General features: G+C 36.2%; 1 protein-coding gene across 1 annotated transcript in view; it reads right to left on the bottom strand.

Annotated features, from left to right (window-relative positions):
• Nucleotides 1-16166, bottom strand: part of LOC129682002 (E3 SUMO-protein ligase RanBP2) — a 55039-nt gene that overhangs the window by 9812 nt on the left and 29061 nt on the right. The window contains exons 19-24 of the mRNA XM_055614228.1: nt 14269-14363; nt 8670-13461; nt 6098-6268; nt 5188-5280; nt 4574-4752; nt 544-745 (exon numbers count right to left, since the gene is read on the bottom strand). Of these exons, the coding sequence (XP_055470203.1) occupies nt 544-745; nt 4574-4752; nt 5188-5280; nt 6098-6268; nt 8670-13461; nt 14269-14363 (5532 nt within the window). The remainder of the gene's footprint in view (nt 1-543; nt 746-4573; nt 4753-5187; nt 5281-6097; nt 6269-8669; nt 13462-14268; nt 14364-16166) is intronic.

The raw sequence follows: 16166 nt of genomic DNA, 5'->3' as shown, positions 1-16166 counted from the left end.
ATCCAAATTTTAGAATCATAAAATATTAAGCTTCTATTATAATAATTCATAACTAAATCACTGCGAATATTTTAGTAATATTAGTAACAATAGTCAAGTAAAAACGTATAAAACCAAGAAAATTAGCATGCAAACAAATTATTCTCTTTTATGCAGACAGGGCAATCAAAATGCTTTCTATTCCCTAATAGGATGATAAAATTAAATGCTAGATCGGTGTGGTAGTATACACATTGAATCCCTTGAGAGCCAGAGGCAGGTGGATCTTTGTGAGTATTGAGGCCAGTTTGATCTACATAGTGAGCCAAGTTAGCCAAGACCCATCTTTAAAAAAACATAAAATAAACCAAATGATGAAAATGTTATCACTGACTGTTTTATTTATTGAGAAGGCAATGATTTATCTAATTGTGATCAATACACTGTTCCTATATTCACCTTAAACATTTTCAACTAAGTTATTAGGCTCTAACCTATCTATTTTCTCAAATATACAGGCAGTATCTTATATATTGTATAATATAAACACATGGTCAATTTTACCTTGGCTTGGAAATTCTGTGTCAGTTTCTTTTCTAGTAGACAAATCTACAGGCTTGTCCACAGTCCCAGACACAGCGGATGAGCTATTAGGCTTGGTGTTAGAATCAGGTTCTTCAGACTTACAGACAAAAGGGTTTGTCACTTCAGTTGTACCTGTATGCTCATTACCTACTGCATCAGTTACTTTCTCATTCTGGGATTTCTGCAAAGAAGAAAAGAATAAAATATACCATTAAACCATTCCCTACTGCCCCCAAAAGAAATCGAAAAATAGTAACTACAAAGTTTGGTGTGTGTTTTATATCTTTACAGTAACCACTAAAGAGGCAGGAAAATTAACAGTAAAGAAAACTAAGAAGTGACAGAAAACTGAAAGTAAACAATAAACTTAGAACCAACCTACCTCTCACTGACTAAGTGGATGTCAAACTGTCTTAAGCGCTAGTAAAAGATTATTTAGCCAGGCATAGTGGTACAAGCTTTAATCCCAGCACTCAGAGAGGTAGAGGCAGGCAGATCTCTGTGAGTTTGAGGCTAGCCTGGTCTACAAAGCAAGTCCAGGAGAGCCAGGGCTATTACACAGAGAAAGAAACCCTTCCTCAAGGTAGGGGGGGGGGATTATTTAATCAGGTTTCTTTGTTTATAATACAAAATGCACTGGGGTTGGGGATTTATCTCAGTAGCAAAAGTGTCTGCAGACCAATTGCAAAGACCAGTGTTTGGTTCCATGGAAAAGAAGCACACACAGGACACTAACAGAATGATGCTCAGGTGTAGAAGAGGCTGGGAAGTTAGAGGGATAAAAGCATAATGATAAAGACAAATGAAAGATTTAAAAAGTATATCATATACATATACAAAAAAAGACTATCTTTATCAAAAAAGCAGACTTAAGTTATGAAAGACCAATTTATTCTCTGAGAATGGCAGGGTAAGAATCATCTTAAATATTTTTTTCCATAAAAACAATGAAAACACAAGGAATGACGATCACAATCAACTCTTTCATCTACTCTGGAAATTAACCAAAGAACCACAACAATCTGAAAGGTGAACTGTGAACTGAAGTTAAAGTGGGTAGGGCTGGTTTTGTAGTACTGATTTATTCTCACTCCCTCTTCTGTCTAACCAGCCCCTAATGTCAGTTCTGTAATAGTCTATAAACCAAGAGCCAGACAATCATAGTAAAAAAATGAATGTCCTCCAGACATTGGGGCATTACAGAGGAAGAAGGGTGATTCATAGAGCATACAGGTTTTGCTCAGTCTTTCTTTCCTTCCTTCCTTTCAACAGCAATTAAATCATTCTGTAGGATACTACTCATTGCAGATTTGTAATAATTCATAGTAGATTTATATAATCCACATGGAGCAATGGAAACTATATAAGCTATAAATATGCTCAGAGAACATAACTGAATTAAGCTACAAATCACTAAGGCACTATTTTAGATGGCATACAACCACAGGTCAAAAAGAATCGCAAGGAAGTATTCTGGCATAAATAGATATAATAAAGAGCAGAAATCAATAAAATTCAATGACAAGGTGAAGTGTGTATAGCCTGAATCTGTTTATACTGTGGGGGAACGAGGCCAAGAACCATAAAAGAAGATATAGGACAGGAACGGGGAGAAAGTAACATACGACAACAGAAAACAAACTCATGAAATCGATACATCCTTTACATCCCTTGGAAAAATGGCAAAGAAGATAAGGCCTTGTAATACTGAACCGACAGGCATTAAGAGACTGATAATCGAAGCCAGATGTAGTTGCAAACACCTATAATCCCAGCACTGAAGATGAGATGAGACTATCCCAAGATGGTCAAGGCCAGCCTATACTACAGTGTGAGATCCTGTCTCCATACCAAAATTAATAAAAGTTTATTGTATAGTTCTGCAAGTTTAAATTTGAGAATTCCTTCAAAGGCATATAGAATTCATTCAGTCACAGGTAAATAAACAGACATACCAAATACAGCTTTCCATTCCACTGTTTTCAAGATCTTCAGAAAACCCAGACCTGGCATGGTTCCTTTAAACTAAACTATCAAACACTTAAAAGGAAACAGTATCAATCAGACAAAATTTCCTTTAGAAAATAGTTGGGCAGTGGTGGTGCATGCCTTTAGTTTTAGCACTCAAGAGGCAGCGGCAGGTGATCATTGAGTTCCAGGCCAGCCTGGTCTACAAAGTGAGTCCAGACACTATGAAACCCTGTCTCAAAAAAAAAAAAAAAATCAATCCTGGGCACCAAAAAACAAAATAGCAAAACAGAAACGTACTTCCCAATCTATTTACTATAATACCATTAAAAGGTAGGGTTTTATTATTTTGCTGTGACTGACTTGGAATTAAGAGAGCTACCGCTCCTACAAAATTAAAGGTGTGGGCCATCACCCCCAGGCCAGTGTTAAGTTTTAATTTTTATTTGTATGTGTGTGAGAGATTATACACAAGTGAGTTCAGATACCCACAGGGGCCAGAAGAGGGTACTGGGCCCTAGGTGGTGGTGTATCAGCTGACTGACATGGGTAAACTGAACTCCAGGCCTCTGCAAGAACAGCATACACTTAACTGCTAAGCCACCTATCCAGCCCCAGTACTAATTTTTTTAATTTTTATTAATTACAGTTTATTCACTTTGTATCCCCCCTGTAGCTCCCATCCCCCTTCCCTCCCAATCCTACTCTCCCTCTCCCTAATTCACCTGTGTCTCTCCCCAATTTTTTGGTTCTGTTGCTCTCCTTGTGGAGCTCCTGTCCTCTCTAGGTCTTACTATTTCCCTCTTCTTTCATAAGATTCCCTGAACTCTGCCCAAAAGTTCGCTATAAGTCTCAGCATCTGCTCTGATACCCTACAGGGTAGAGCCCCCAGTTTTTTATATGAAAGCTAAAGATAATACCAGGAAACGACTCAACAGTATTACCAAGGAACACTGGTTTTTAAAAGTTGCAACAAAATGTTCATAAATAGTAACTAAATGATACAAAACTGTAATACGCCATAAGTGAAGTCTTTCCTAGGAGTGCCAGAACCATACAAAAGTTAAAAAGATCTATATCACTTCAGTAAAGACAGTAAGATGGGACACCACTCAATAATCACTTAGGGTTTAAAACTCCTTCCCAGTAAGTCCACTGTGATGGCCTCCCCAGTGGAATCAACAAGGAGCCAGCTCATCAGAGACCTTGGAACATTCAGCCCTAAACAAGATATGTCTATAAAATTCCTTCTCTCAGGGCTCAGGGAACCTTGTAGAAATGGAGACAGAAAAAGTGTTAGGAGCCAGAGGGGATGGAGAAAAAAGAAAAAAAAGGTCCTCTAAACCAACATGATTAACACACGTATGAACTCAGAGATTGAGGCAGCCTACAGGGCCTACATGGATCTATACCAGATCCTCTGCATATACATTATGGCTTCTGATTTAGTGCTTTTATGGGATTCCTAAGTGAGTGAACAAGTAGAATCCTTTTGCTTGTACCTTCTCTTGAGCTCTTTTCCTGCTATTTGTTTTGTCCAATTCTGGTGTGTTAGTTTTTATCTTATTACATTTTATATATTTATATTATATATTTATTATATTAACCGTTTATTTTCTAATGAGAGACAGAATGAGAGACCTTGATAGGATAGGAGGTGGAAATGAACTGGAAGGAACTGAAGGAGGGAAAATGGTAATCAGTATATATTATGTAAGAAAAAAGCCTTTTTTTCAATTAAAAAATTACTTATATTAGCTATAATTTAACTGTTAAAAAAAGAAATTTAAAAAACAATTTGTTTATAACTACAAAGAATCCTAGTGATATTTAACTGATAGGATTTAAGTCTGTCATTTAATCTGGAGTTTGATATCCTAATCATTTTGAGTGTTCACCTTCATGAACAGTAACATGGCCCTGTTTATGTAACACATGTGCTTGCTAAGGCCAATTATTACCATTCGATAATCAGATTTTAAAGTGTATTGCATCAACAGAGGCAAGAGAACTGGAAGGAAAACAATGGAGACAGTCTAACCTGAGCTTCGTGAACTTTTTGAAGCTCTGACTGAAAATCTTCCCCATTTCCATTGTCCTCATCAGTATCACTGCAGACTCCGCAGAAAAATGTAGGTGGAAGCTTTAAAGTATCCGCTTTTGCTCTCTCTTCAACTGTTGGCTTCTTTTCCCAAACAATAACACATTCCTTGTCATTATCTGAAAAGGCCATACAACACAAGCAAAGACAATCAGAAACCCAAATACTCCACAACTGCCAGTCTGAACGGCTTTCAATGAAATTTAAAGACCTCCATGACAAGGACTATGAATGCTCCCATGGCTATCAAAATGTAATCAGTGTCTTTCAGCTGGTATTATTTTTTAAAAATATTTTAAATGAGCACAAATGTACCCAACAAATAAAACTGAAAATTACAGATACTATCAGAGTTAAGAGGTACCTTTAAAAGGTAAGCAGGCATGGTATTACATGCCTTTAATCCCAGCACTCAGGAGGTAGAGATAGGCAGATCTCAGTAAATTCAATACCAGCCTGATATACAAAGTCCAAGACAGCCAGGACTCTTGTACACAGAAAAACCCTGTCTACAAAAAAAAAAAAAAAAAAAAAGTTAAATCATACAAACATACCTGCTAGATTTTCTTCCAATGATCTAGATTCTTCTGAGTCATCCAAATAGAGTTTCCCATTAAGTTTCTTGACAGCCATTTCAAAATCTTCATCTTCAAATGCAAGTAATCATATTGAATAAAAGAATTTTAGTGGGTAGGTTTTCCTAGCCACAAACCTAGAAGGGATTTTCATACTTGCACTCTAAAGAATGCAATATATATGTATATTCACAGAGAATATACATATGTATATTTACATATATAGGCATATAATATATATATATATTCATAGTATATTCACATACTGTTTAGCAAAGCTTTCTTATTTTATTATTTATTTATTTTTTATATTCACATAGTACTCAGTTTTGCTCAACCACCACCTCCTACTGATATTAGGAGTTTCCCCTTGTGTTCCCCTCATGTTTGAACATTCTGTCACTTCAGCTTGTGTTCCCCTCATGTTTGAACATTCTGTCACTTCAGCACAGTGCCCAACACCCAGCGACCCTTTTTAACTTGGAATACTTCTGGAATTATGATTACTTCCAGTTTCCATAAAATGTCTGCCTGGCATATGATAATCATCTTTTTAAGGGCTTCTTTAAGGAATGGCATTCTTTTAATCATTTCATGCACTGACTATTTCATATACCCAGGAAAAATACCTACCTCTAAGGATATTAGTCTAAGTTCTAAACGTCTGTTTGGATTTTGTTTCTTTTTGAAAAGAGATCTCACCCTATAACCGAGCTATCCTGAAAACTCCCCATGAATATGAATCCATAGCTATCCTCCTCAGCCTATCAGGTGCTAGGATTACAGGCATGAGCCATCATGCCTGTCAAGAAGTCAGACTTTAAATAATTAAACTATACTTCGGTTACTAAGATTACCAGGAGTGATTTTCAATTAACAAAAGACTTACCATCATCCTCTTCTTCACTAACATAATCTGGCCTATTCTTGTAACAAAAGAAAGTAGGAGGAAGCAGAAGTTTGTCTGCAAGGGCTTTCTGCTCAGGAGTGGGAGTGAGTTCATACACAATGAGAACATCACTATCTGAGGGAGGATCTTCAGGTTTATTCTTCTCTTGTGCTGCAACCAAGTTAAAACAACTGATAAGACAAAATAAACAGCCTAACTATAACAAACAACATGAAACTTATCTATACGTTAAAATAGCACACCGATAAAATAAAAACACATACTTTGGAACAAAGTTCTATAATGATCGTGAATTATTACAAGCCTGGTTTCATGTCCTATTAAAAATTCTTAGAGAATACAAAGTTTTAAAAAAAATCTTTTTACTAGTCACTGAAATTACTAATTTCTGTAATCTAAAAAGTGTTATTATAACCACACTCCATACACTGAACAGTAATTCAGCAAAGTATCCATGCATTTGCAACTGAAAACAGTCTCCAGTATAATCCAACACAAATATTAGTATACCCAGAGCCAACCTTCATTAGTTCCTATAAAGAAAGCAAACAACTTTTAATTGCAAAGGATACATTCTTTTTTTATGCCAAGCCATTCAAATCCAGTGGACATGTTCAGACTTCTAGTACATCTTAGTTTGACTCAGCCACTTTTAAAATGTAAGGGAGTCACATGTGGGTAAGCTACCATACTGGACACGGCAATTTTAGAGGATGGCAGGTGATAGCATTATATCCATTTTTTTGCAAATTTACAAGTGTGAAACTAGATAAAATTAAATAATCATTCTTCGGTCATACTTTACATTATAAAGTATGTGCCTAAAACACATACTTTTCTGTGCCTAAAACATCCCATGTACTACTCCCAGCTAATGAAAAGACAAAAATTCAGAAAAAAAAGAAACTCTATACACGAAGTCTGTTCTGATATATTAAAAATCTCTAATTTATAGGTACTGATAAACCAGTTGTCTTAAACCAGTTATGAAATATGCATGTGACAGTAACTACAAGGGAAACATCCTCTAAAGTTGCCATGTACAATATGGTAGCCTATCCACACATGACTTCCTTATACTTGAAAGAGGGTAAGTCAAACTAAGATGTACCAGAAGTATAAGCATACACACTGGATTCAAATGGCTTGGCATAATATAGAAAATATTTTAGCTTTTGTTCAGGTTTTTTTAAACCTGACTAATGTAGAAAAATTTTGTACATACATATTCAATTGAATAATTATTAAAACTGATTTTCTTTTTGCCACCTATTTCTTGTGTTTCATTTTCTATGTTGCTCTCAGAATACTTTAGATACACATATCATACTTTCTTTCTACTGGATGGCATTCCTGAAGAAAACTGGTACTCATACTTCTGTAAGGTCAAGATGAATTACTGGATATATTCCTCTCATTTGCTCTTAATGGGCTTCTACAAATTCTGCATACTAAGTCAAGAAGCTTTACTTACTTCTATAAACATCTGCACTACATAAGGAAAATGAGTTATAGAACGATAGTTCTAAAAATGAAGTCTACTTTCAAATATAGTTTCGAAACTCTAAATAGATACTCATTATATACATTCAACAGCCATCATATCTGACTACTGGCAGACAGTAGTGGCTAAAGCCAAATGTTAAAAAAAAAAACAAAAAAAAACAGGTCTTCATTAAACAGTTAAAAAGGATAAATGAAGCAATGAGACAGATATTAAGCAGAGCTGAAAATGAAGCAAAGAGAACACAAAAGCACAGAAACAGCATCCAGGTATGGTTTTAAAAATAATATTAAAGGCTGTTACTCCACCACTCAAAAAGTACGTTCTGGCATTCTTTTAACATGCACACTGCAACATTATGTACTTCAATTCATACAGCCACAATTACTTGGCTAAGTACTACCAGCTAGTTGTCACCTCACAGTGAGAATGCTAGCTCTATACCTTTGCTCTCAGCTTGTGAGGTAGGAATGCTGGTCCAAAAGGCCATTGGATTAGATTTAAAAAGGCTAAAATTAAATCCTAGGAAAATAAAGAATATTTCACCTTTTAACATCTTGTGAAACAAAATGAATGACTTAAAAAATTCACAACTTTCAATTTATACCAATCTGGTTGTCTTACATATTCATTTATGCACAAGGTTTCTTTGCTGATTGAATCAAAGAGGTGGCAATACTAACTCATATAACATACTGCAACTTTTCAATAACACATGCTTCAAGTAATTTTTAAAATAAAACACTGAAAAAAACAACATCTGAAAGACTCTAATACTAATGACTCAAGTACATGAGACTGTACTGTACTAGGTTCTTCAGCTTTATGTGTGTCTCTCCAGTTACCAAAATGAATCTCTTATAATCTGTCAGTTTGAATACTCCAAGGTAAACTTACTTAAGGGCTAATCTCGTCTCTTCAAATACTTTTGAATGTTTACAAACTAGTGTTTATGACACAACTTTGACTAAAATATGAGTTTCCTTAAAGAGTCAAAGGTACACATAAAAAAAAAAATCTGCTTAACTGTAAAGACTAAGTACGTACCCATTCCTGGTGTTTTAAATGTAGAATTAGTTGAAGAGTCCTCTTTTGGAAATGCAGTAAGATTTTTGACTTTGCCATCTGAAGATCGTCTGATGTCAGAGTTCTGTGGCAGTTCACATTTGTCAGGTTCTACTTTTCCTTCAGATGCATTCTGGACTACTGAAGTAATTTCACTATTGCTATTTTTCAAAGGTGTATTGAAACTAAATCCAAACAAAGATCCAGTGGCTGAACTGTTGCCAAATGCAAATGGCTTTGATTTTTCACTACTAAAAATGCTTTTAACAGACTCTGAGCCAAACACAAACTTTGGAGGAGAAACTACTGCTTTTGGTGTTGTTTCAGAGGTACTACATGTTTCTCTAGCTTCTGAAGTTGTATCTATTAGCTCATCTCCCCGAGTTAAATCTGTCCTTTCTCTTGTGGTTTCTTCTAATACAGCTACAGCAATTTTGCCACATGGTGACTCTCTAGGAGTGCTCAAATGAGAAACATGAGGTGTTATCAAAGAATCTTTTTCTTGGGCTGTTTTTGCTTCATCAAAAATTTTCTTAAATGAGTCTGCAACATCCTGTAGTTTAAAACGAACAGCTAAATGTTCTATTTTTCTCTCTCCATCTGCAAAATCACAGGCAGTCCACACCCACACTCTTTCTGTCCCTTTCATATTTTGCAAAGTCATATCTGGAGTTATTCTGTGATTGGCACAAAGTTTTAATACCTGGTCCCTTCTCATCACTATTCGAACTTGCTTATTATCATAATTCTGTAATATCTTTATATCACCAATGCCTCTTTCTTTCCATTGACCAACATCTTTATCATATCTGTAGAGTTTTGCTCTATGACTAAAAACAACTTGTTCATTTTCCTCACCACTGGATACTTCAACTAGATCAGGTAAGGGAACAACAGGTTCAAAATATTGTCCATCTCTCTCTTCTTCCTGAGTAACATCAGATTCTTCATCAGTGCCAACTGAAGTTCCACTTTGGTTCAATTTGGCAGGAGATTTAGATGGACTCAAAGCAGATTTAAAGCTGAAGTTAAATCCTGTAGTCGACTCACCAAAGCGGAAGAGATTTTTCCGCACAGGGCTGCTTGCCAATGGAGAAGCATGAACTGAGCTGCTGCTGACACTGTCATCCAAGGCATCTTCCCTTAAGTCATAGTTGTCCCACTCTAAGGTAGGCCCAGTGTTTTCAGGGTTTTGCTTGACCGTGGTGTCTGAAGCACTGGAAGCATCTGCACCTGAACTTGTATTCTCTTCATCAGTGACCTTTACTTGATCATTTGTCAAAAATGTTTTGAAATCTTTCAGTCCACTCTTCATCTCCTCAGCTCTCTGTATTAACTTAGCAGCCCTGCCAGTATCTACAAGTTTATGGGGTGTCTGAAGTGGAATATCTAACAGAAGTCGTTGACACTCTTCAAATTTCTGCTTGAATTCTTCAGCTAGCTCTGGTGTTTTAAACTTTGCAGCCAGCTGTTCTAGTTTGGCATCACCATCTGAGAAGTCACTAGCTAGCCACATCCACGCCCTATCTGACCCTGAGAGAGGCTTCAGGTTCATGGTAGTGGTTATCCAATGATTGGCACAAACTTTTAGGACTTGTTCTCTTCGCATTAGCATTCTTAGTTTACCGTTGACTTCATTTTTGAGAATTTTTAAGTTCCCCAAACCCCTTTCTTTCCACTGACTTATCTCAGCATCAAATCTAAATAATTTCACCCTTTGAGAATACAAAACTTTTTCATCTTCTTCTCCTGTTACAAGTTCCACTTTTTCAGGCATCTGCACCACTGGCTCAAAATGGATGTCATCACTGTCCTCAGTTTTATAGGCATCATCATCTTTCTCAAGATCAGAAGTATTTGCTTTCTCAGCTACTTTGCCACTTTGTGATGAGAATAATTTTTCTCCTGCACCTGAAAATCCCTTGAAATTAGGGTCTTTTTTGCCAAATTGAAATCCATCTCTTGAAGTTGACTTTGCAAGATCTGCAAAGGTGAAAGTACTGCTTGTCTGACCAAAGATCACACCATTATCATTCTTCTGACCACTAACATCATGAGCTTGGAAACTAGCATCACTTTCAAGATGTTTTTCACTCTTCTTTTCTTGATTTCCCTTTTCCTGAATGCCAAATTTAAACCCATCAGCAGATACAGGAATGGAGAAACTAAATCCATCCTTGATCGACTTAAATTCTGTATTAGAAGAACTCTGAAAGGCAAAGGAAGGTGTTTTTTCTTGATCCACATGGCCAAATTTAAATTTCTGCTCTGCAATGCCAAATTTAAAATTTTTTTCCGGAAAGTTACTTTTAAATTCTGTTCCTACTTGACTTCCTGCAGATTCATTTAACTGCGATTTTGAGCCCACTGTGAAAGCTGAAGGAGCTTCTACGACAGGCTTATGAGTTGGCTTGGAGGCATCACAAGCCGCACATTTTAGGGAAGAGCTCTCATTTTGTATGGAACAAACACTACACTCCCACTGTCCTTCCTTTTTGGTGAACAAGCCTTCAAATCCACTCTTTGGAGATTTGCTTGTCTCTGAAGAGGCAGGAGCTGCAACAGCAGATGTAGGCTGATTCTGTTTATTTGGATTCTGACAAGCAATGCATTGAGTAGCACTTGCTTCATTTCGGACTGAACACAAGCTGCAATCCCACTGTCCTTCCTTCTTGGCAAACATACCCTCAAATCCACTCCTGGGAGCCTTACTCATCTCTGAAGTACCAAACTTGAAAGAGGGAAGTGCTGGAACAGCAGTAGATGAACTTGGTTTAACAGGATTCTGACAAGCAATACATTTTACAGCATTTGCTTCATTTCTCACTGAGCACAAATTACAATCCCATTGTCCTTCTTTTTTAGCAAACATGTCCTCAAATCCACTCTTCGAAGTTTTACTTATATCTGAAGTACTAGCCTTAAAAGCAGGAGATGAAACAGAAGGCAGAGCCTGTTTTCCTGGGTTCTGACAAGCAACACATTTTGTAGAGCTTGCTTCATTTCGGACCAAACATATACTACAATCCCACTCTCCTTCCTTTTTAGAAAAAACAGATCTGAAGTCACTGTCAACAGACTTAGAAAGATCTCCCTGGCCAAACTTGAAAGAAGTTTGAACAAAGGAAGACCCATTTTTGTTAGCAGACTTAGTGTTCTGACATGCAATGCACCGAGACACAGTGGGTTCATTTCTTACTAAACAAACACTACAATCCCAATGACCTTCTTTATTTGAAGTCATCAATGCAAATCGATCTTGAGCATTTTCTGAGCCAGTTTTAGAAGCAAAGCCATTTTCAACTAATGGTGGACCTAGGAACTCTTTATTATTGGTTGGGTTTATATTTTGGCATGATACACATTTCTTAGCAGTTGCAGCATTCTTAAATGAGCAGCTGTTACAATACCACCAAGACCCTTCCTTCTTTACAATCTGGAATTCAAAATTCAAGTTTCCACCATCAGATTTGCAAACATCCTTGTTATCCTGAGTTGCAGGTTCTTTTACAATTCTGAGAGTAAGATTTGGTGCCGTAGACACATTTGTTCCAGACGTTTTTAAAATGTTCTGGGCCTCTTCAAATTTACACTTAAATAGTGCTGCTTCCTCAGGAGTTTTGAATCGAATTGCAAGCTGTTCTGGTTTTGGCAACTCATCTGCATAATCAAGGGCATGCCATACAAAAGATCTATCTGAGCCAGCATTTGGTGTCAACTTCATATCTGGGCTAATGTAATGATTTGCACAAATCTTCAATACTTGTTCTCTTCTCATCAGAAGGCGAATTTTACCAGATGTTTTATGCCTTAGTATTTTTACATTGCCTATCCCACGTTCCTTCCATTCTTTGGATTCACCATCAAAACGGAACAACTTTGCACGATTGCAAAAAAATTCTTCTTCATCTTCCTCACCAGTTTTTACTTCTATCTTGTCAGGAAGAGGTACCACAGGCTCAAAGTGAGGGCCATCATCGTCCTCATCCCCATGTGCACTACCTCCATCTGTTTCATGACTCTTATTTGCCAGCTCTGAAGCAGGTGTTGCAAATATAGACTTCCCTGGACCGTGAAAAGTAAACATATCATCACTTCGACGAAAACCAGAATTCTTCTGCTGATTTGGGGCCATGTTTTCTGTAAGGGTAATTCCAGACACATTTTTGCTTCCAAAATTGAATGTATTTCGAGACCCACTAGTTTGACCAGATAATGGTTTTGGTCCACTATAGCCATCTCCTTGCAAAGGTTTGTCTGAAGTCAGAAGACCCAAAAGACTTTCACTATTACTGTAAGCTGTTGAAGGAGGTTGGGTTACTACCTGTGGTGGTGAAAATGTAAAGTCACCATCGTTCGATTTGAAATTTGAGTTAAATTTAAAGGGAGTTGGCTGTGTTGTATGTGCTGGTGTTGCCAAAGGTGGCCTTATTACTTCACCCGGCATGGGCTGAACAAAATTGGTTTTTCCAAATTCGATAACCTTTGATTCTGCTGACCTTGAAGCATGAGCTACAAGTGGAGGCTTTGTGAAATACCCTGGTTCTGGCAAAGGTGGATTTGTGCTTGTCTGTTGAACATTGTAATTAAAGTAGTCATCACCCCTGGGTGATATAATTCCTGTTGCAGGAGACTCAAAACGCAAGGGAGGACCATACATCTCCTGAGAGAACATACAAGCAGATGAACTTTGCACTGGTGGTGTGTGCATCTGTTGTGAATAGGCATAAATATGCTGTTGGGGTGGAAGCCTATTCATGCCATAAACTGGACCCTAAAAGAAAAAATTAAAAATACTTCATGGATTATCCATAAAACTATAAAGATCTACATACAACTCAACTCTCACAAGCCTCAAATTAGAGTATTATTGAGCAGACAACAATGTACACAGCACATGAAGAGACACCAATGGTGCTACAAAGACACTGGAATATATATTTGGCATGTGTTGGTAACACAGCACCTTAGAAATCTATACTTACAAAACCTAGGAAAAGTTTCTTCATTCACTAAACAATTACCAAAATGATGTTAGCAGTGAGGATAACTTAACTTTACTGAGCATTTATTAATATATCAACTGGGCACTGTTCTAAACAGTTTATCTCATTTTAGGAACCTCAAAAATGCTATTAATTATAGTATTAGTTCATTTTAAAATAGGGAGAGGAGAGAGGGAGAGATTAAAAAAGTTGCCCAAGGTCACAATAGGCAGAAAAACAGAAGTCTAAATGCACCCCCAGCTCTTTGTCCTTAAAGTCCTCATTTTCAATTACTGTCATAATTAATAGCCAGTTTGAGTCCATAGGATGGCAATACACCAGCCTAGCAAAGCAAGAATATAATTCCTATCAAAATAGAATAATACATGGACCAAAACTACGCAATCCTTCTGTATTTGAAATATTTCAAATGTTTCAATTTATTGTTAAAACACAAAAGTAAGGTGACTAAGAAATGCCTGTATTGTCAAGGTCACATAACTTCCAATACTGAACTATTCCTTTCAATTCCTTTAAAAGATACCTAAACATTTAAAATGTTAATAGTTATAAATGTGTAAGTTTTCCTTTGTTACCTTTGTGGGAGTAACATTAGCTGCTGGTCTGAGAAGATACTGGGAATTATATGCAGGTGATTGACTATAATATACTGAAGGGCCAGTAGTTGCAACTGAAAAAAAAAAAAAAAAAAAGGAACAAACAAAAGAAAACAATGTTAAAAGTTCTATTCTACAGTTTAAAATACTATCTAGACAATTATAATATAAAGTAGGAATTAAAGAAAGTTTTGATTATTCTGGTCTTCACATTTCCACATATTAAAGTATATAATAAAGCAATTAACAAATTAAAAAGCTCAAAAAAACCTGTTATGTAGCATAAATAATAATAATAATAATAATAATAATAATAATAATAATAATAAAAGAACAGTGTTATTGTCAACAAGAACAAGTACTTAACAAACACCCCAGAGCAGGGCAGAGTGGCATATGACATTTGATCCCAAAAAAGACAGAAGAAAGTTCCAGTCAAAGCTACATAGTGAGAGATCTTCTTCAAAAGAAAACAAAGAAAGTAAATGGTCCATCTAAGATTAACAGGATCTGAGCACAGAACTGCTCAACATTAGAAATAAAATAGTCACAAAAGATTTAGTAACCTAAATGCACCTGATGGCCTAAAGTTTAAAAGAGGCCTTGAAAATGTAAAGGATGACAGGGTTGCAGAGTATGAACTCAAATTATTACTGAAATTTTCAAGCTTAAAATGACCTAATACAATCACAAAAGAAATCTCACAATAAGCATATATGGCCAACTACATGGCTCACCATGTAAAGGTAGTTACAACACAAACCTAGCAGTGTTTGATTTTCATTTCTAAAACACACGTAAAGGTGAAAGTTGTGCATGTACATACATACAGACATACAGAAATAATACATTAAAATTTGAAATCAGCAAATAACATAAAATTTGTTCTTTGGCTTAAAGCACATGTGTGCACACATGCATACATACAAATACAGATATACAAACTATATACTTTATCTGTCCTTTGAGATTTATCAGAAAATGAAACTACCAAAAGACACTTATATAATGGCAAAACCTATAATGGTATACTTAATCTATTTTATGATGGTCTTACCAGAACTAAAAACCAAAAGACCTTCCATACTGTATATGAAGTAAAAAACTGGAAACGTGAACAAGTAATTCTGAAAAAGCAGTAAAAAGTATAGAAGGAAATTAAGTACTCCCAAGTTTGAATCTAGAAAGCTAATGGAATGCAATGATGGAAATGGTAATTTTAGAACTAACCCAAAGAGGAAACAGGCATAGAAATCACAAGTTGATAGATATGAGACAATCTGAAAAATCTGAAAAATGTACAGATAAGGGGCTGGACACATGGCATAACAGCCACACTTGCTACTCTTGCAGCAGAGCATCCACATGACAGCTCACAACTGCCACAGGCATTGCATGCCTACAGCACACACACATGCATGCAGGCAAAACATTCATATATATATTATATAAATAACACAGAAGAAATATAAGTAAAATAGGAGAAATCAGATGAAATAGATGCCTAAAAACTCTAAAAATGTATCTAAGCATTATTCTAGAGTATCACAAACTAGAAACATTAAAAAATAAAGAATATTGGCTGTATTTGCAGATGAGGAAATACCATGCAGTTTTTAATCTTTTGTTTTGTTGGTTTTTCAAGACAGGGTTTCTCTGTGTAACCTTGGCTGTCTGAGACTCATTTTGTAGACCAGGCTAGCCTCAAACACAGAGATCCACCTGCCTCTGCCTTCCTTAATGCAGGGATTAAAGGCGTATGCTACACCCAGCTCAAAAACAGTGTTTTCAAAGATTATTTTAAAATGCTCCAAATTTAAAGTAACATTTAAAAAGCAGGCTAACTTATATAAATAAGTAATAGTAACAATTTCATA

Source organism: Psammomys obesus, unplaced genomic scaffold (assembly GCF_907164565.1).
Source record: "Psammomys obesus unplaced genomic scaffold, mPsaObe1.curated_primary_1811, whole genome shotgun sequence".
Lineage (NCBI taxonomy): Eukaryota > Metazoa > Chordata > Mammalia > Rodentia > Muridae > Psammomys > Psammomys obesus.
This window is presented reverse-complemented; position numbering and strand designations above follow the sequence as displayed.